The sequence below is a fragment of the Hemitrygon akajei genome, chromosome 11, assembly GCF_048418815.1.
Source record: "Hemitrygon akajei chromosome 11, sHemAka1.3, whole genome shotgun sequence".
Taxonomy (NCBI): Eukaryota; Metazoa; Chordata; class Chondrichthyes; order Myliobatiformes; family Dasyatidae; genus Hemitrygon; species Hemitrygon akajei.
In genome coordinates, this window is record NC_133134.1 from 173,562,511 (window position 1) to 173,582,820 (window position 20,310).

At 47.1% G+C, this 20,310-nt stretch overlaps 1 protein-coding gene across 3 annotated transcripts in view; it reads right to left on the reverse strand.

Annotated features, from left to right (window-relative positions):
* The window catches only part of mmp24 (matrix metallopeptidase 24), a 132,414-nt gene extending 113,096 nt beyond the window's left edge, over positions 1-19,318 (reverse strand). For 2 of the 3 annotated variants that reach the window (XR_012100918.1, XM_073062291.1), the window contains exon 1: positions 19,136-19,316. Coding sequence is in view for 2 of the 3 variants with exons in the window: in XM_073062291.1 (XP_072918392.1) it covers positions 19,136-19,276 (141 nt within the window). In the remaining variant the exon portion in view is untranslated. Of the gene's footprint in view, positions 1-19,135 lie in introns of all 3 variants that reach the window. The other variant, XM_073062292.1, reaches the window with a different exon arrangement.
* Between the last annotated feature and the right edge of the window lie 992 nt (positions 19,319-20,310).

A 20,310-nucleotide genomic window follows, 5' to 3' on the forward strand; every position in this document is an offset into this window, starting at 1 on the left:
ACCCTCCCTTCTGCACTGCAGAACCAGACTCAGTGCCAGAGATCCGGCTGCCGCAGCTTGTCCCAGGTAAGTCATCCCCCCCCCCCCCCCAACAGTATCCAAATCGGTATACTTGTTGTTGAGGGGAATGGCCACAGGGGAAGCCTGCTCTCCCTGCCCTTTCCCCTTCCCTCACCTGACGGTGACCCAATTACCTGTGTGCTGCTTCTTTGGTGTAACTACCTCCCTAAAACTACTATCTATAAACTCCTCATCCTCCCGAATGATCTGGAGTTCATCCAGCTCCTGCTCCAGTTCCCTAATGCGGTTTGTTAGGAGCTGCAGCTGGATGCACTTCCTGCAGGTATCGTTGTCAGGGAGACCAGAGGTCTCCCACATCCTGCAAGAGGAACATTACAACATCCTGCCTGGCATTCTCTCTACTCTAAACAAACAAAACAAAACTTATGGGAACCTACCCTTGCCTCTGCCTGTTCACACTGAAGCCTGTTGAGCCAAAGCCGTCCCACTCTGCTCTCTCTCACTCCGCTGCCTGCTGTATATGATTGCCTTTTTTTCCAAACCTTTGGCTCTCTACGTCACGTGCTTGTGCAGTCTAGCCTCTTTTCCCCGAGCAAGTAAAAAAAAGGCTTCTCTCCGAGATTCCTTCACTCCTTCACTCTCAGCCTCTTGCTCCAACTTAATGTCAAATTAAATCAGCAAGGATTGTGCTGGGGGCAGCCTGCAAATGGTCACTACAGTGCCAGCACTAATGTAACAACCCCACAGCTCACTGACCTTAACCCAAACAGAATGTTTCTGGATTGTGGGAGGAAACCGGAGCAAATGCGGTCACAGAGAAAATGTACAAACTCCTCACAGTCAGTGGCAGGAGTTGAACCATAGACCCACAGAACATTACAGCACAGAAACAGGCTGTTTGGCCCTTCTTGGCTGTGCCAAACCATTTTTCTGTCTAGTCCCACTGACCTGCACCTGGACCATATCCCTCCATACACCTCTCATCCGTGTATCCGTCTTAAGTTTTTCTTAAATGTTAAAAGTGAGCCTGCATTTACCACTTCATCTGGCAGCTCATTCCACACTCCCACCGCTCTCTGTGTGAAGAAGCCTCCCCTAATGTTCCCTTTAAACTTTTCCCCCTCCACCCTTAACCCATGTCCTTTTTATTTCTCCCCTGGCTTCAGTGGAAAAAGCCTGCTTACATTCACTCTATCTGTACCCATCATAACTTTATACACCTCTATCAAGTCTCCCCTCATTCTTCTACACTCCAGGGAATAAAGTCCTAACGTATTCAACCCTTCTCTGTAACTCAGTTACCTGAGCAGTGATCACTGGCACTGAAAGTACTGTCCTAACTCTTGTAATTTACGTACCTCATTCTACAGACCCACCACCCCATGTGAAAACATGCCCCGCAAATCTCCTTTAAAGATAGGTGGAGGAGTAGGTAGCATTGAGGAAACAGAGAGCCTGCAGAGAGACTTAGATAGTTTAGAGGAATGAGCAAAGAAGTGGCAAATGAAATACAATGTTGGAAAGTGTATGGTCATGCACTTTGGTGGAAGAAATAAACAGGCAGACTATTATTTAGATGGGGAGAGAATTCAAAATGCAGAGAAGCAAAGGGACTTGGGAGTCTTGTGCAGGATACCCTAGAGGTTAACCTCCAGGTTGAGTTAGTGGTGAAGAAGGCAAATGCAATGTTGGCATTCATTTCTAGAGGTATAGAATATGAGAGCAGGGATGTGATGTTGAGCTCTATAAGGCACTCGTGAGACCACATTTGGAGAATTGTGGGCAGTTTTGGGCTCCTGACTTTAGAAAGGATATACTGACATCAGAGAGGGTTCAGAGAAGATTCACGAGAATAACTCCTAGAATGAAAGGGTTAACGTCTGGAAGCTCTTGGACTGTATTTCCTGGAGTTCAGGAGAATGAGGGGGGGATCTCATAGAAACATTCTGAATGTTAAAAGGCCTGAACAGATTAGATATGGCAAAGTTATTTCCCATGGTAGGGGGCTCTAGGACAAGAGGGCACGACTTCAGGATTGAAGGACTGTCCATTTAGAACTGAGATACGGAGAAATTACTTCAGTTGGAGGGTGGTAAATCTGTGGAATTTGTTGCCACGAGTGGCTGTGGAGGCCAAGTCATTGGGTGTATTTAAGGTAGAGATAGATAGGTTCTTGATTAGCTAGGGCATCAAAGGGTATGGGGTGAAAGCAGAGGAGTGGAGATGACTGGAAGAATTGGATCAGCCCATGATTGAATGGCTGAGCAGAACTGATGGGCCAAATGGCCTACTTCTGCTCCTATATCTTATAGTCTTATCTTAAACTACCCCCCCAACACACACCTATACCATCTAGCTTTAGACTCCTTCCAGTCACCTTCCCAGTCTGACCTCCACAGCTTGCAATACCTCCTCCTTTTAAATATAGGTCCCACACTCTTTTGGAAGCAGAACCTGAAGCTGTCTCCAGTCATCCAGTACATTGCTCTCTGATCTTGGCAATTTACTTGCAAGCGCTTCATCACCATTCGAGGAGACATTGTCAGTGTGCTGTATGATTGTGCTGTGTCCTCCGAATGCTTGGCCTTTATATGCTTTTTCAATCATGGAATTGGACGTCATTTCAGAAACTCAATTGAGATGTGGGGAGAAAATCTCGTCACTGATTGACTGGTTCATAAATAAGATCGAGGTCTATGTGTTTGCTTACAGAATTGTTCATGTAAAACCATGCTTCTGGGAATTCTCTTGCATGCCGTGTGTTAGCTTTGCCACTGATGCCCAGTCAATTGTGCCCCTCTCGATCTGGAGAATCAATGGCACACTGACGATATCTCCGCACATGGTGATGAAACATTTGCAAGTAAATTGCCGAGATCAGAGAACATCTCAACCCGAGCATCAACCACTTGAGCCACACATCTTCTGAATTATTTCCAACCCTACATTACAGGTGTTGACCAGCTGCTGAGGAAAATCTTCTCACGGCACCATCATTTAGCTAATAAGACCAGAAGACATAGGAGCAGAATTAGGCCATTCTACCCATTGAGTCTGCCTCACCATTCCATCATGGCTGATCCCGGATCCCACTCAACTTCATTCACCTGACTTCTCACCATACGCTTTAATGCCCTGACTGATCAGGGAACTATCTACTTCCACCTTAAATATACCCACAGACTTGGCCTCCACTGCAGTCTGTGGCAGAGCATTCCACAGACTCTCTGGCTATAAAAATCCTCCATACCTCTGTTCTAAAACGTTGCCTCTCAATTTTGAGGCTGTGCCCTCTAGTTCTCAATACCCTACCACAGGAAACATCCTCTCCACATCCCCACTATCTAGTCCTTTCAACGTTGGGTAGGTTTCAATGAGATCCCCACGCATTCTACCAAATTCCAGTGAGTACAGGCCCAAAACTGTCAAACACTCCTCATATGTCAATCCCTTCATTCCCAGAATCATCCTTGTGCACCTCCTCTGGACTCTCTCAAATGACAACAGATCCTTTTTGAGATATGGAGCTCAAAACTGTCGACAATACTCCAAGTGCAGCATGACTAGTGTCTTATAAAGCCTCAGCATGGTCTCTTTGCTTTTATATTCTATCCCTCCCCCAAAATAAATGCCAATCAGACTTGGCCTATTACTGTGCTCTGGTAACTCAGTGAGTTTTTGCTGTGGTCAGAATTTTGCATGCTTGCATGACTCTTGTGTTAACTCCTGGCTCAAATCCACCAGCATGAAAATAGATGCAACACGCACCGTTTGGGGGAAGTAACTGCAAGTGGTACTGAAATCCTGTGTGCCTGTCACCCTCTCTGCTTGCTGCCTGGACAAGCCTCGGTCTGCTCTCCCAGTACAGTAATACAAACAGTACTGCCATCAGCAGGTCTGTTCATCATCGCCACACACTCAGAGGAGGAAGTGACCTTGAAAGGACAGATCTCCACAGGGGTGCAGCTTACTGGCTGCCTTGTTTTACACAAGGTGGTAGCAATGTTTATAATGAGACATCTCTGCTGTTACTTTTCCAGTGCTGATCTGTACCAACTCTCCATTCCTGCAGGGGAATAAACCTCAACCTCTCCTCTCCGCCCCAACCCCAAAACTAACCCACACCTGTTAATCTAGTAGATTTGAGAATAAAATGTGGTTATTTGATTTAAAACCCTGATTTGCTTACGACTGGGAAGGGAAGCCTGACCTGTTTAACCTCCAGTGTAGTGAGACAGGATGGTGGATGACACACAGATTCAAAATGCTCTGTCTTGCTCAGAAGCCACAGATCGTGTGCCTCTGCCAAATCACCAGAAGGTGGCAAAGAGGACTGGGGAAGCACTTTAAAATCTGGCACTTTGCTTGGTTTGAGGCAAGCCACATTATTAAACTGACATCACATTAACTGAAAAGATCCAGCAGGCTGCTGTTCTTTAAGTAAAAACAGAGAATGCTGGAAAAATTCGTTACATTGAACAGCATCTGTAGAGAGAGAATCAGTATTAACATTTTGGACACAGACCTCTCACCAGTGTACCAACTGTTGGTGTACAAATTCTATGCACACTGCTGCTTCCATTTCATTGTGATGCTGACAACAAGGGCGTCAGGACGGTGACAGGAGATGCCAAAACACCAGGGGTTTCCCAGTGCCACCAACCCTGCAGGGAATTGGTAGCACCCAAGGGAATGCAGCTGGTAAACACTGCTCCCCTGCCAGCCAGAGCCTGAGAGAGTCAGCACAATCCCAGAATGTTTCCCAACAAAGATGACATCATGTGCGTAACCCATAGTAACCGCAGCACCTGAATCCACAACTACACAGGGAGTGGAGTAAGCCTGTAGACTCACTCCAATATTCAATAAAATTATGGCTAATCCTTAACCTCCGAGACACTTCCTTCCTGAACACACTCACACTTCGCTTCGACAAGCTGCTTGATAGAAAATGCTGAAGGATTGCCCCAGGTGGAGTCACTTCTTCTCACCTCCACTCTGAAAGCTCGATCCCTTACTTTGAGACTGTGAACCCATGAACTCCACATCTTCCTGTTGAACTTTGTGATGAATAGTTAAGTCATTGCTCATTCTTCTAAGATCAAAACAAATCCATTCAATCCCTCCTCATAGAACAAACTGCCCAACCCAGGAGAACCTGGTGGACCTTCCATGCACTCCCCCAATCCCAACTTTACACTTCCTTTGGGAAGGAGAGCAGATGTGTACCTGATATTCCAGGTGCAATCCCACCAGGATTCGGTAAATGGAACATGAAGTGTCTACACTCATACCAAAGCCTTGTGCAATAAAGAGTAACATACCAGATGGTTGTTGTACATGTACATAAACTACTTACAATGTCGACGAATATCTTTCATCTTTCAATCTCTCTGTCACTGTGTGGAAAACACTCCATCTTTCTACATTTATTCCCCACAGAAGTGGATAACCCTAACCCAGCTATGTAATCTATCTCCAGGGAGTTATCATAACTTAAGACTGTTTATATTCCCCTGAAGCCTCTCAGCACCCACCACACATCACACACTGCCACTCAGCTTCATATCATCAGCACATTTGAATATATTACACTTGATCCCTGAACCAAATCACTAATTTAAACTGTGAGCAGCTGAGTGGCCAGGACTATTCCCATTGACACAATCACCTTGAAAATGAGTTATCTTCTATACACAAGAATACGTCACTCCCAACACCATGTGCTCTCATTTTGTTTGGTTTCCTCAGTAACATCATGAACACTGTTTATGGTGCAAATGCATCTCAACAGTGACACAGGAACAAGTTCACTAAGCCCCTTCAACCTGCCACTTAGTGAAACAGTGGCCAATCTATGATGACCCCTTATCCCTTAAAATGTTTGATCAAACTATCTCATAACCTTCAAAATTCCAGGGAATACAATACTAATTTGCAGAACATCTCCTTGCAATTTATCCCCATGTGTCCAATTATCATTCAGGTAACTCTCCACTGTGCCGTGACCAAGGTACCCAGAAATGCTTGATGTACCAGCTGTGGTCCGGCCAAGCTTTTGTGCATTGCAACTTCCAGCTCCCGTACTTGAGAGGTGAATCAGATTCAAATGGCAGCATCCTGTTAGCCAGTCTGATTATCTGTACTTATCTGGTTTATCTCCCTAAACACGTCTCCTTGGATCTCCACCGCTTCTAGCTTTTTGCCATTGAGAGAGACATCTAACCAATATTCCCAGCTCTCTCCAATAACCCTGTTAATCAATTGTTCAATTATACACATCTGTCTACCTGTAAAAGGTCCTGACCTTAATAATCCTGTGTGCAAACATTCTTCTCCTACTCATTCTTTCTGCACATTTTTATAAATCTAAGAATTCTGGTTACCTGCCCACTTATCTGAGGAAACAATTTTGCCCTAATTATTTTATAAAAATTACTTATTATTTTAAAGATAAAATAACGTCATACAGAACCCAAACCCACTACACCTTGGGAAAGAGCTGTAGGTCCTAGACAGGTAACAATTTATTTACTGAAGTGGTTTTAGGTTTGGAGGACAAGATCATTCCCTTCACACCAAAGGAATTTAAGGATAAATTTAAAAGAGGCTTAAAGATTGTAACAGGTTCGGAGGTTAAGAGAGGGATACTGACTGCACTACAAACAGTTCAAAGACTAGTGGGCAGACTTAACGTCACTGTTGTGTAAGGTTTTTTTGGCAGATGGAATTTAATTGTGATGAAAATGTATTTTGGAGGAATAATCTGGCTAGGTCTGAGGAAGACAGTGACCTTAGTGTTCAAGTCTAAGAATCCTTGAAGATGGAAAATGTGAAGTAGGGAAACGAGAGCAACAAACAGCTTGGTGAAGGAACTCGGCAGGTTGGGCAGCATCTGTGAGAGCGAGGAATTGTTGAAATTTCAGGTTAAAACCCTGCATCATGAGGAGAGTGGAGAGGAGACAGGCAGAAGCAAGGGATTAGAGACTTGCCTTTATTAGCTGCAGCCTGGGACTTACAGCACGGAGATTACGGACTACAGCTTGAGCATACAGTGTGGAGTGATGACCATCACACTTCAGGAAGAATGTTATTACACTGGAGAGGATGCAGAGATTCCCCCAGTTCTCACCTGCGGGGGAGCATTTCAACTATGCTAGCTGGGTCGGAGAATTGTCTGAAAGGGGGGCAGAGATGTAGATGGTGAGAAACTCTGCCCTCAGCTGACTACCTTTAACAAGGAGCATTGGTTTGGTGCAAGGGAGGAGATCTACAACAGATTCAACGTCTGAGGCGGGAATTCTTAGAATACCCGTTTGTGTTGGCACATGGCCTAGTGGATAAGGCCAGGTTTAGTGATCTGAAGGTCACTGATTTGAGCCTCAGCTGAGGCAGTGCGTTGTGTCCTTGAGCAAGGCACTTAACAACACATTGCTCTGCGACGACACCGGTGCCAAGCTGCTTGGGTCCTACTGCCCTTCCCTTGGACAATATCGGTGGTGTGGAGAGGGGAAGGCTTGCAGCTTGGGCAACTGCCGGTCTCCCATACAACTCTGCCCAGGCCTGCACCCTGGAAACCTTCCAAGGCGCAAATCCATGGTCTCACGAGACTAACGGATGCCTATGCCTATCTAAGAAGTGTTAAAATAAATACGATGCCATAGTATAGAAGAGGCTGAATGCTGGAAAAGGGACAGGGATAGATGAATGTGTGATGTCCCGCATGGACAAACTGGACTAGGGGGCCTGTTCCCATGCTGTATGACTATCACCATCTAAGGTATTGTCCAGTAAATCCTTGCTGAACTGCTCTAAAAGCATTAACATCCTTCCTTACAAAAAAGATAGCAACAAGGCACTCTGCATTTTAGACGTGACCTCACTGATGCCCTGGACAATGAAGCCAACCTCCCTACTTCTGTGTTTCACCCTCCTTGCAATGAGTGAGCACATTCCTGAAGACACACTGTGCCTGGTTACACTAGGATATCCGGATACATTGACATCTTTAAGCAGACAACTTGACATTTTCTCACATTATAATTAATTCATAACATAGAACAGTACAGCACAGTGCAGGCCATTCAACTCAGGAAGTTATACTAACCTTTTAACCTACTCAAAGATCAATCTAACTCTTCCCTTCCACATAAGTCCCTATTTGCCAGATCTTTGCGCACTCAGTTAACCTGTTGATATCATCCTGGAGCTAATTTTCACAAGTGTGGTGACCCACTATCAAAGGGCAGGTCATTTAAGAAGGAGATGTGTAGAAATTTGTTCTCATCAAAGGTGTTGAAACTCTGATAGTTATGGAGACTGGGCCATCGTAAGCATTTCAGATGGAGGTAGATATATTTTTGAAAGACTGAAAAATTAAGGGGTCTGGAGAACTGACAACAGATCAGCCATGATCAAGTGGATAAAGGGGCAGGCCTGAGGGCCCGTTTCTGCTCCTGCCCTCATTTCCTTGTGACCTCTCTATGTCCTCTTCAACACTTCATTTCTACTCATCTGTGTCCATCAGAACATTTAGTAACCATATCTTTCATGCCTTCATCCAACTTCTAAATGAAAATTCTAAGAAGTTAAGGCCCCAGCACCCCTCTACAGGCACAACCCTCTTACACCTTGCCACCAGAAAAAGACCATTAATTCTTACTCGAGGCAAAATATTACATGCTGCATTCTCATTTGATAATTTCATTGTTTTGTTTAGGATTTCATGTTCCTATTTACAAATCTCAGCCACCAGTCATTTATCAACAACTTAATAATTGCCCTGCCACCTTCAAGGATGTGTGAACCTGCACCCATTCCACCTGCTGCTCTTTCCACATTTATCCACTAACTTGCCACTTCCCTTTTGCCTATATCCTGCTGATCACTTTGGGTGGCAGAGTGGAGTTATGGTTCTACCAAAGGAGGTGGAAGGCGCTCCTTCTCTCCACTGGCCTGCAAGTCACCCTTGGGCAAAGTGTAGCACCTGCTTAGCCCCCCATCAGGATCACGTGAAGCCATAGGAGCAGATGGTGGATGGTTGTATGAGCAGCTGGTTATGCGACCACTGATGCCATGCAGACAATCTCTGAAGAGTATTGATAAAGAGTAGGGTCACCCGTCTTGTAAAGACACTGCCCAGAAGAAGGCAATGGCAAACAACGTGTAGAAAAATTTGCCATGGAAAGACCATGATCTCCTACGGTATGGCACATGACAATGATGGCACTGACCACTATTTGCCCTTTGCCAAATTCTGTACCATACTTAAAGCTCCAAATCTTGGACTTCCTACAGCCATGGAGACGTTATTAATATGACCAATATGATTGTTCGAGCACCAATGAGCTATGGAGGGAGGAGTGAGAGGAGGTAGGGGGAAGTAGAAGAACACCAACCAAGGACAAAGTAGGGGCATTTCTGCAGCACAGGAGATGCTACAGCAGTTTCACCTGTGGGAGCTCTTTGGCTTCTTTGAAGGAGACACAAGAATCTGCAGATGCTGGAGGAATTCAGCAGGTCAGGCAGCATCTGTGGCAGGAGACAGTTGACATTTTGGGTCAATAGAAGGGTCTTGACCTCAAACATCAACTGTGTACCCAGTTCCTCTCAAAGTGCTTTTTTTGCTGGCTTCTTTGATACTTCCCTCATTAGTCCAGACTAATTTCTCAGTCTATTTTGTTTGGCCTGGCCCGTGCTAACTCTATGCAATCAAAATGTGGTAGACAACTCAACACCCCAGGCAGGTTACCACAGTAACAAGCCGGATTTCTCACCAAACTTCCAGAAATGGCAAAAGGGAGCTGGAAGGGTAAGATGAAGGAACACATCCCATTCCTCATAGAGGGATCAGAAGTGGAGAGGGTAAGCAGTTTCAAGTTCCTGGGTGTCAAGATCTCTGAGGATCTAACCTGGTCCCAACATATCTATGCAGCTCTAAAGAAGGCAAGACAGCGACTATACTCCATTAGGAGTTTGAAGAGATTTGGCATGTCAACAAATACATTCAAAAACTTCTATAGATGTACCGTGGAGAGCATTCTGACAGGCTGCATCACTGTCTGTATCGAGGGGTAGGGGGGACTACTGCACAGGACCGAAAGAAGCTGCAGAGGGTTGTAAATTTAGTCAGCTCCATCTTGGGCACTAGCCTACAAAGTACCCAGGACATCTTCAAGGAGCTGTGTCTCAGAAAGGTAGCGTCCATTATTAAGGATCTCCAGCACCTAAAGCATTCCCTTTTCTCACTGTTAACATTAGGTAGGAGGTACAGAAGCCTGAAGGCACACACTCAATGACTCAGGAACAGCTTTTTCCCCTCTGCCATCTGATTCCTAAATGGATATTGAACTCTTGGATACTACCTCACTTTTTAAATATACATTATTTCTGCTTTTGCACGATTTTTAATCTATTCAATATATGTAAACAACAATTTATTTATTTATTTATTTATTATTATTTTATTTTGTTTTTTCTCTTCAATATTATGTATTGCATTGAACTGATGATGTTTAGTTAACAAATTTCATATCACATGCCGGTGATAATAAACCTGATTCTGATTCTGATCTATGAATTATGCTGTGTAAAATGTGCCCAGCCCCAGGCCACAGGGTCAAACAGGCCAGAAACAGGACCTTTTTCCCAACTGTTCCATGTTGGCCAAGATTCACATCCAGGTACTGGCATTTGCCTGTGTTTGGCCCATGTCCCTTGAAACCAGGGGTTCCCAACTTGGGGTCCACAGACCCCTCAGTTAATGATACTAATCTGTGGCATAAAATCGGTATGGAAACTCAGTTCAAAACCTACCTATCCCTGCACTTGTTCCAGTACCATTGAAAAGTTCTTACAGATTTACACAGGTTTTCACTGGGATGAGGGAAAATGCACACACACAAAATATCAGTCTAATTCACCACAGGTTACCAGGTTGAAAACACACTGCACTACCACAATAACTCTGAAGTTTTATCTGGTGAAATAATACTTCAGGTATTTGACTGAAAGCTTTTTAAATTTAGATTTCTGTCTACAACCGGTCCCCTACTGAAACACTCTCCGACTGGTCCCGTACACGAGCGCTCTCCGACCGGTCCCGTACACGAGTGCTCTCCGACTGGTCCCGTACACGAGCGCTCTCCGAGCGGTCCCATACACGAACACAATATGACCAGACCCATACACGAGCGTTCTCCGAGCGGTCCCGTACACGAGCGCTCTCTGGCCGGTCCTGTACACGAACACAATATGACCGGACCCATACACGAGCGCTCTCCGAGCGGTCCCGTACACGAGCGCTCTCTGGCCGGTCCTGTACACGAACACAATATGACTGGACCCATACACGAGCGCTCTCTGAGCGGTCCCGTACACGAGCGCTCTCTGGCCGGTCCTGTACACGAACACAATATGACCGGACCCATACACGAGCGCTCTTCGAGCGGTCCCATACACGAGCGCTCTCTGGCCGGTCCTGTACACGAACACAATATGACCGGACCCATACACGAGCGCTCTCTGGCCGGTCCTGTACACGAATATACCCTGACCAATACCATACACGAACGCTCTCTCACCACTCTTATACACGAACTCACTCTGACTGGTCCCGCAATGGAACGCTCTCCGACCGGTCCCGCACACGAACGCTCTCCGACCGGTCCCACACACGAACTCTCTCTGATTGGTCCCGCACACGAATGGCTCAGACCGGTCCCGCACACGAGCGCTCTCCGGCCGGTCCCGCACACGAGCGCTCTCCGGCCGGTCCCGCACACAAACGCTCTCCGGTTGGACCCCCACACGAACGCTCTCCGGCCGGTCCCGCACACGAATGGCTCCGACTGGTCCCGCACACGAATGGCTCCGGCTGGTCCTGCACACGAGCGCTCTCCGGCCAGTCCCGCACACGAGCGCTCTCCGGCCAGTCCCGCACATGAATGCTCTCCAGCCGGTCCCGCACACGAACGCTCTCTGACTGGTCCCGCACACGAATGGCTCAGACCGGTCCCGCACACGAATGGCTCAGACCGGTCCCGCACACGAGCGCTCTCCGGCTGGTCCCGCACACGAACGCTCTCCGGCCGGTCCCGCACATGAACGCTCTCCGACCGGTCCCGCACACGAACGCTCTCCGACCGGTCTCGCACACGAACGCTCTCCAACCGGTCCCGCACACGAACGCTCTCCGGCCGGTCCGCACACGAATGCTCTCCGACCTGTCCCGCACACGAACGCTCTCCAGCCGGTCCTGCACACGAACGCTCTCCGACCAGTCTCGCACACGAACGCTCTCCGACTGGTCCCGCACACGAGCGCTCTCTGACTGGTCCCACACAGGAATACTATGCCAGGACAATTCACCTGCTCACAACTGAAACCAATGATCTTTACATTCCCCGTTCATTACCCTGGAATGAACTAGATTTGGTGCTCCATATCTTCTTGCACCCCCCCAATCACTTTCCACTTTTCCATTCCCAAATACATCCTCACTCTCTCGTTTCCCTGCTTGGAGACACCTTATTTCTCACAGCTCTGCCCAAAGTGCTCCCCCAAACTGCTCAACACCAACACCTATCCAATTCTGAGACTTGATCAGCTCAAGTAACACTTTTAAATGCATCACACCTCATCTTCTCCTTCCATCATCAACCACCTTAACAGCTTCTCAAAGATTCCAGTCTATTCTCAGTCTTATTTACAACTTTGGCTTACGTGTAGTCTGGAGTTAGCTGAAATTCAGCTGGATTAACAAACATTTGCTGACATTTATTGCCCTGCTCCCAGATGATGGACAGATTGCAGAAGCAAGCCTAGAGAGAACGTTCTGGGATGGTGCTTGGCCACAATGAAAAATGGCCAATTAAACCTTGTGACAAAGTGCAACTTAAGGGTATTCTAATATCCCTACAATGGAGCTAAACTGCACCTCTCGATAATCTCACCCACTCTCTCGGTCTTGCTAATTATAATTTCTCAGCACATCTAATGCAATTCCTACTATCAGGATGGTAATCATTTTCAATGTCCTGTTTTGATCATCCCTTAACTATCTGAACTGCAGGCAATAAAGAGAGGCTGGTGCAGCCTGCCCTTATAATGAACACAATATCATTCTTCTGAATGTGCCCCCACCCTCCTTCAGGCCAAGGTGCCCAAACAGAGCTCTGCACATCACAGCATCACTTCCACTGATAACAACAACCAATATTTCATTAACCCTTTGAGTACATGAACACAAAATCCTTGTGCTGCACCGTGGTTCCCAGTCTCACCACTAGCAAAGGTGGCACTTCAACTTCAACAAGGCTCAGTTTTCTCTACACTGAACACTATGCCCGACAAGTCAGTCCACTGCGGATCTCCCAAATCAGAATCATACAGTACAGGAACAGCTCATCATACAGGCCCTTCTGCCCATCGTACACGCAGACGGACTCGGGTTGCACACAAAGATCGGACTCGCACGCACACAGACGACTCAGGTCGTGCACACAGACAGCCTCAGGTCATACACTCAGCACAGATACAGGCCCTTCAGCCCATCGTAGCCACACTGACCATTTACACCAATTGCATTTACCTGCACTGGGCCCGTATCCCTCAGTGCCTTGCCTATTTATGTACCCTTCACAATGCCTTTTAAATGTGGTGATCTCCAGAGGCAGCACATTCCAGATGTCAACTACTGTGTAAAAACCTGCCCTTCAGATCCCCTTTAAAACTCCTTCCTCTCACCATAAACCTAAGCCCTCCTGTTTCTGATACCATGGTGATGAGATTCTAGTCTGTCAACCCCGTCTATTGCTCTATCAGTCCTCCTGGGAGAACACACTCAACCTGAGCAATCCCTCTACACAAGTTGTCCAGTCGAGGCAACGTTCTGGAGGATATCCTCTACACTCTGCAGCACAGCCATATCTTCCCTAAAGGGATGTGATCAGAACTCCGAGTGGGGTCTAGATAGTGCTTTGTACAGTTGTAGCATCATGTTTGTGATCTATGATGGCAAGCTTGCTACATGTCTTCTTTACCACCATGTAGTCATTTTCAGAGAACTGTGGATTTGGACCCTAGAAGTTGCTGTGTTCATCAACATTCCTTGGTCTCTTCCCATTTACTGCAATATGTCCTTCCACCATCTGACCTCATACTTGTCAAGATAAAACTCTACTTGCCAATGCTCTGCCCAACTGTCCATCTGATCTGCAACTGGCTGTAGCTTTGGTCAACCTTCCTCGTCATCATTTCATGCCTTCCACAAGCTTACTAATTATTGCTCACAGACTAACAACAGACGTGAACATAAATCTCAAGGATCCCTGCAGTACTCCACTTCCAATCAGAAAAGTATCCTTCTACCATTACCCTCTGAGTCCCAATGTCACCAGGGGATCTTTATCCACACCATGCCGGAGGTAATTATTGTTGATAAGGTTTTGTTCAGTCACTTAGAACACACTATCCAGCCCTCTCAGCACAGAATTTATGTAGAAGCTCAATATAATATCTGGTCAGTGGTGATCTTCTTCCACCCTCTCTCACCGCAGCCCAGGATGCTGGGGAACATGACCTTGGTATTGTTAAGGTGGGTACCATGCCCAGGGAGATTTCACAGTTCCACAATGTTCTCTCATTTGCTCAAGCTTGTAGCTGTGATTTCCTGGCTGGAAGTGCAGCCTCAGGAGTGGCAATTATCCATCCCAGGTTAAAACAAACCTATGTTTTGGTGAACGTCACTCCCCAAAATAGGCACAGGTGTGTTCTGGTTAAATCCAGAGTGATAACTGATCAGGGAGATGGCAAGAGTGACATTACTGTTGATGTTGACAGCTCTGGTTCCGATGACATCACTGGTTGAAAGTGTTTAATAAACACGCTGTGTGCTGGGCTTTGCCACCAAACACTGCCAATTATACATTTGTTTTTAAACCTGAGGTACAGATCCTATCTGAGCTCGAGGACAGTGGCTGAGGAATGCTGTATTTTTAGCATGTTACAGGTGTGAGGTCAATGCTGAACCAACAGGAGAATGCAGCACAGGCAACAGATTTCTGACAACCCACTGCCCCATTTTTCCAAGGTCTGGGGAACGCTACCCACACCAACACTCAATAATAATGTTAGCTGCATATTACAGAGGCAACATTTTACTAGTGGGAAGTACTACTAGAGAATGGGAATAAAGGGATCCTATTCTGAATTCCACAGGGGTCAGTGCTGGGACCACTGCTTTTTACAATGTATGTCAATGATTTGGACTATGGGATTAATAGATCTGTGGCTAAATTTGCCGATGATACAAAGATAGGTTGAGGAAACAGAGAGCCTGCAGAGAGACTTAGATAGTTTAGAGGAATGGGCAAAGAAGTGGCAAATGAAAAATACAATGTTGGAAAGTGTATGGTCATGCACTTTGGTGTAGGAAATAAACGGGCAGACGATGATTTAGATAGGGAGAGAATTCAAAATGTAGAAATGCAAAGGGACTTGGGAGTCACTTGTGCAAGATACCCTAAAACTTAGCCTCCAGGTTGAGTCGGTGGTGAAGAAGGCAAGTGCAAAGTTGGCATTCATTTCTAAAGGTATAGAATATAAGAGCAGGGATGTGACGTTCAGGCTCTATAAGGCACTCGTGAGACTACACTTGGAGTATTGTGTGCAGTTTTGGGCTCCTTATTTTAGAAAGGATATACTGAATTGGAGAGAGTTCAGAAAAATTCACAAGAATGATTCCAGGTATAAAAGGGTTACTGTATGAGGAACGTCTGGCAGCTCTTGGACTGTATTCCCTGGAGTTCAGGAGAATGAGGGGGGATCTCATATAAACATTCTGAATATTAAAAGGCCTGAACAGATTAGATATGGCAAAGTTATTTCCCATGGTAGGGGACTCTAGGACAAGAGGGCACAACTTCAGGATTTAAGGACGTCCATTTAGAACAGAGACACGGAGAAATTACTTTAGTCAGAGGGTGGTAAATCTGTGGAATTTGTTGCCACAACCAGCTGTGGAAGTCAAGTCATTGGGTGTATTTAAGGCAGAGATAGATAGGTTTTTGATTAACCAGGGCATCAAAGGGTATAGGGAGAAGGCAGGGGAGTGGGGATGATGGGAAGAATTGGATCAGCCCATGATTGAATGGCTGAGCAGACTCAATGGGTCAAATGGCCTACTTCTGCTCCTATATCTTATGGTCTTATTTGGCTCACTGTGCCTTTACCAGCCCTTTGAAAGAACTCCCCAATAAGACCCACACCCATGCTCTTTCCCCACACCCTACCCATTTTGCAGTAACAAAAAAGCCAGGACTGATAAGCACAATGCAGTTTCTATAGAGTCATACAGAAATGCAGTACAGAAACAGGTCTATCTAGTCAGTACCAGCATGGTCTTCTGCCTAGTCCCATCTCCCTGCACCTGGACCTCTCTCATCCAGGTATCGAACCAAACATCTCTTCAATGTTCAATGTTAAATGACAGCTCATCTACACTCTTAGTGAAGACACTCCTGCTTCAAATTCCTCTTGAACATTTCACTTTTCACCCAATACCAGTTATAGCCTCACCCAACCTGCGGGGGAAAAGCCTGCAAGCATTCACCCTATCTAAACCCCTGTACCCAGAGCTTCTCACTCTTAATTCTCTACCCTCTTAGTTTTATGTAACCCTTTGTCCTTCAACCAACAGAAACACTCACCCACCATCCACTCTGTTCAGACCCTTCATTGCCAACTATATCTCCCCTTTCCTCATCTCTAGTTTGTGGATGACATGAAGGCGGAGTTGACGATGGCGTGAAAGATAGTCTCAGAGAGATATCAGTGTGTTGGTGAAATGGGTTGAGAAATGGTAAATGGAGCTCAATCCTCTACAATGTGAGGTGAAGTTGGAGCCAACCCCTCTGGCTTTTATTCATTGCCTCAACTAAGGAAGGCCACCATACCAAGACTTAATCACTCACGGTATATTGAGGGACAGAGAGGAACCTTAATTCCCTGAAAGCAACAGCACAATTACATACTGTGATTAAGGTAATATATGGTATTCTGAGCTTCATGAATTGTGGAAAAGAATACAAGATCAGAGAAGTTATCTTCTAATTTTTATAAAACCTTGGTAAGACCTCAGCTGGAGTACCGTGTGCAGTTCTGGTCACCACCAGGAAGGATGTAACAACTCAGGAGAAAGTGCAGAGGAGATTCACCAGGATGTTGCCTGGGACAGAGCAGTTATGAGGAGAGAGGCTGAGTCTGTTGCCCCTGTAGCAGAGGAGGTTCAGAGGGGATTTGATTGAGGCATATAAAATGATGAGTGGTGTACACAGGGCAGACTGCATTAAACCTTTCTCCATATAAGAGGCGGGTAAGACTAGAGGACATAGATTTGGGGTAAAAGGGAAGAGAGGGGAAGAGAGATGTAGAGGGAATGTAAGGGGGAGCTCTTTCAAGCTAGACAGCGGTAGGTGTCTGGGAAAGGGGGTTATAGCTGGGTCATAGACTGCATTTAAGAAGTGTCTAGACAAGCACTTGAATTGTCCAGAAAGGGCTCTGGACCAAGTGATGGGCAAGGGGTTTAAGATGGGAGGGTGCCTACTGGTTGGCATGGGCAAATTGGGCCAAATGGCCTGTTTTCGTGATTCTTATTTCACAGTGTTTTCTCCATCTCCAGGATAGCTCACCCTAATTGCTAGGAATTTGAATTTAATGACTAGGGACAAAGTTAACTGGCACTTGAGAAAAGTACAGATTGATAAATAAAACGAAGAGCAAATTGTAACTGGATCCATTTCCCGAGCTTGTGAAGATGGATCAGTTGTAACATGCACGGGAATTCCAAAGAGTGCAGACTTATTAACAATGTTGAAACCCTGTTGAGATAACAGGGGCAAAGATGCACAAATGGCTTAGGTACAAGTGGTGTATTGGAGGACAGCTGCTGCTCCAGACTGAGGGGAAATGGAGAGTGGTGTTTCATAAGGGTCTCCCTTTCCATTGTAATCCCATTTCACAACTACATTCCATTGTTTGGAGCCATAACGGGAAAAGCTGGTCTGTGCTGGAGCCGATGATTGGAATTTATGGTGTAGATCCTGCCCCACAGGTCACAGGTACCTGGCCAAGATTTAAGCTCATGCACCCACCAGCCACTGATCATAAGACTAAAGGGGCGGTACAACTGTCTCAGCATTCATTTCAGCACCTTCACCGATCTTTATAAAGTTAGCCCGGGGGAAGCGGTCATCTTGGACTGACTCCAAATTACTGCGAATTCATTCAGAATCTCATTTCCCTACCAAACCAGAGGTTGTCAGGCAACGGACTCCCATTATACGCACAATGCAGAGGGGTGTGATCTTTAGGAGATCAGAGCCAGGGCAAGCTGTCAGTGTGGCCGCGGGCAGGGAGTGAACTAATTAATCAAAGCTACAGCCCAGTTCTGCTCTCACATCAGCACAGCCTCCTGATCTCCTCACCTCTTGCCTCCCCACCGCTCACAATGGGCAAAAGGGACAAGATTCTTGCACAGATGTCAGAGGACATCCATCCACATTCCACAATAAAGTGACAATAACCACGGATTTCCACCACATCCTGGGGTAGAAATTTTACCAGACCAACCGCACCAACACTGGTCAGAGGCTGGATATCCTGCGGCGGTGACTCACCTCCTGGGCACATCGGGGGAGGAGGGAGATTGCTCGCAAATCATCGATGGCGGGCGTCGGGGCCACCGGACACACCAGCCCTGCCGCCCCTCCGCCCTGTACACGCACCCTCACCCTCCCGGGCAACAACCCCTTCCTCTGATGGCCACAGCGGTGATCATTCACATCGCGATGAGGATACTCACCCGGTATCCCGGGAACCATCACACCTCCCGCCCTGGATACCCCCCTCCCCCAAAGGCCTCCATCACGCCCCTCTCCGATCATCTACCCCTCACCCCCACGGTCTCCCCTTCCCCCGATCACATCCCCTCCCCAGTGCATCCCAATCTATCCCCTTCACCCATCACTTCGCCTCCCTCAATCTCCCCACCAATGACCTCCTTCTACCTCACCATCCCAATCTCCCCCCATCTCTGATCGCCACCCCCCCTCACCTCTACGATGAAGGGCCGCTCCTCGCCGCTCACCGCTAGCAGCCAGAGCAGCGCCTGCAGGCAGCAACCGGTCCAGGAGAGCGCGGCCCGGCCCCGGCCCCCCGCACCGACCCCCGCCCGCGGCTCCCCGCCCGCCGCCATCGCCGCTCGGCTCCTGATACCCCGCTCCGTCCGTCCGTCCGCTCCGATTTCTCCGCAGTGTCTCCGCCGCTGCTTCACTCTGCGCAGCCTCCCGCCTTAAAGCGGCTGCAGCACGACAACGAGTGGGGTCCACCGCCCTGCCGGCTTCCCCTCTAGCCCCAGCTCCACACTCCACCCACCAGCCCATGCCCCACCCCAGCAACTCCTACTAGCCCACCTCATCTCACCCACTGACTCCCACCACTTTACCCCATCCCAAACTGATACCCTACCTCACCCCAACTACCAGCCCATAACTCAGGCATCAGTCTGCCTACTCGCCATCTACACTCATTAGACCCTCCCACCAGCCTGCACCCACTACCTCACCCTTCATCCCACCACACTTCTCCCACCTGCATACTCTTCACCTCACAGTCTCTCCATTGCAACCCTAACCATTATTGTCACGATGGCTGTGCTTATGTGAGGATTGTGTCTCTACACTTTAGACAATGGTTCATTTTCTGCAAACAGGGGAAGGTGGAGCATTCAACTAGAGGTGGCGAGCATCTTTTTTTTTTGGGGGGGGGATGTCCGCGAATCTACGAGTTCGGTGGAGGCTGATGGCGCCCTGTCCTGTCCTGTCCTGCTTTAGAGGACTGGTTATGTGCTTTGGGGTGAGGAACGGGGTTTGTTTTTCCTGTTGTTCTCAGTAGGATCCGTGTTCTGCCGAGTACTGTGGCCATGTTATGTTGGCGCTGGCATGTGTGATGACCCTTGCGGGCGGTTGTTAAGGCAAATGATGCATTTCACTGTGTTTCAGAGTACATTTGATACAGAATTCTCAGTGTGAATCTGAAATGTCGATGTTTCAGGATGAAAACCGGCATCAGGGTGCGTGATCAACAAATTTACCAACCATATCATAGTTGGTCATTTGGCGGATGGAGGGGAATGGTGCTGTTGTAGGAAAGTATTCAGGGTATTCAGGGACCTGAGTGAAAGAATGGAAAGGAATTCAGTGCAGTGGTGAACCAGTAAACGGGCGCAGA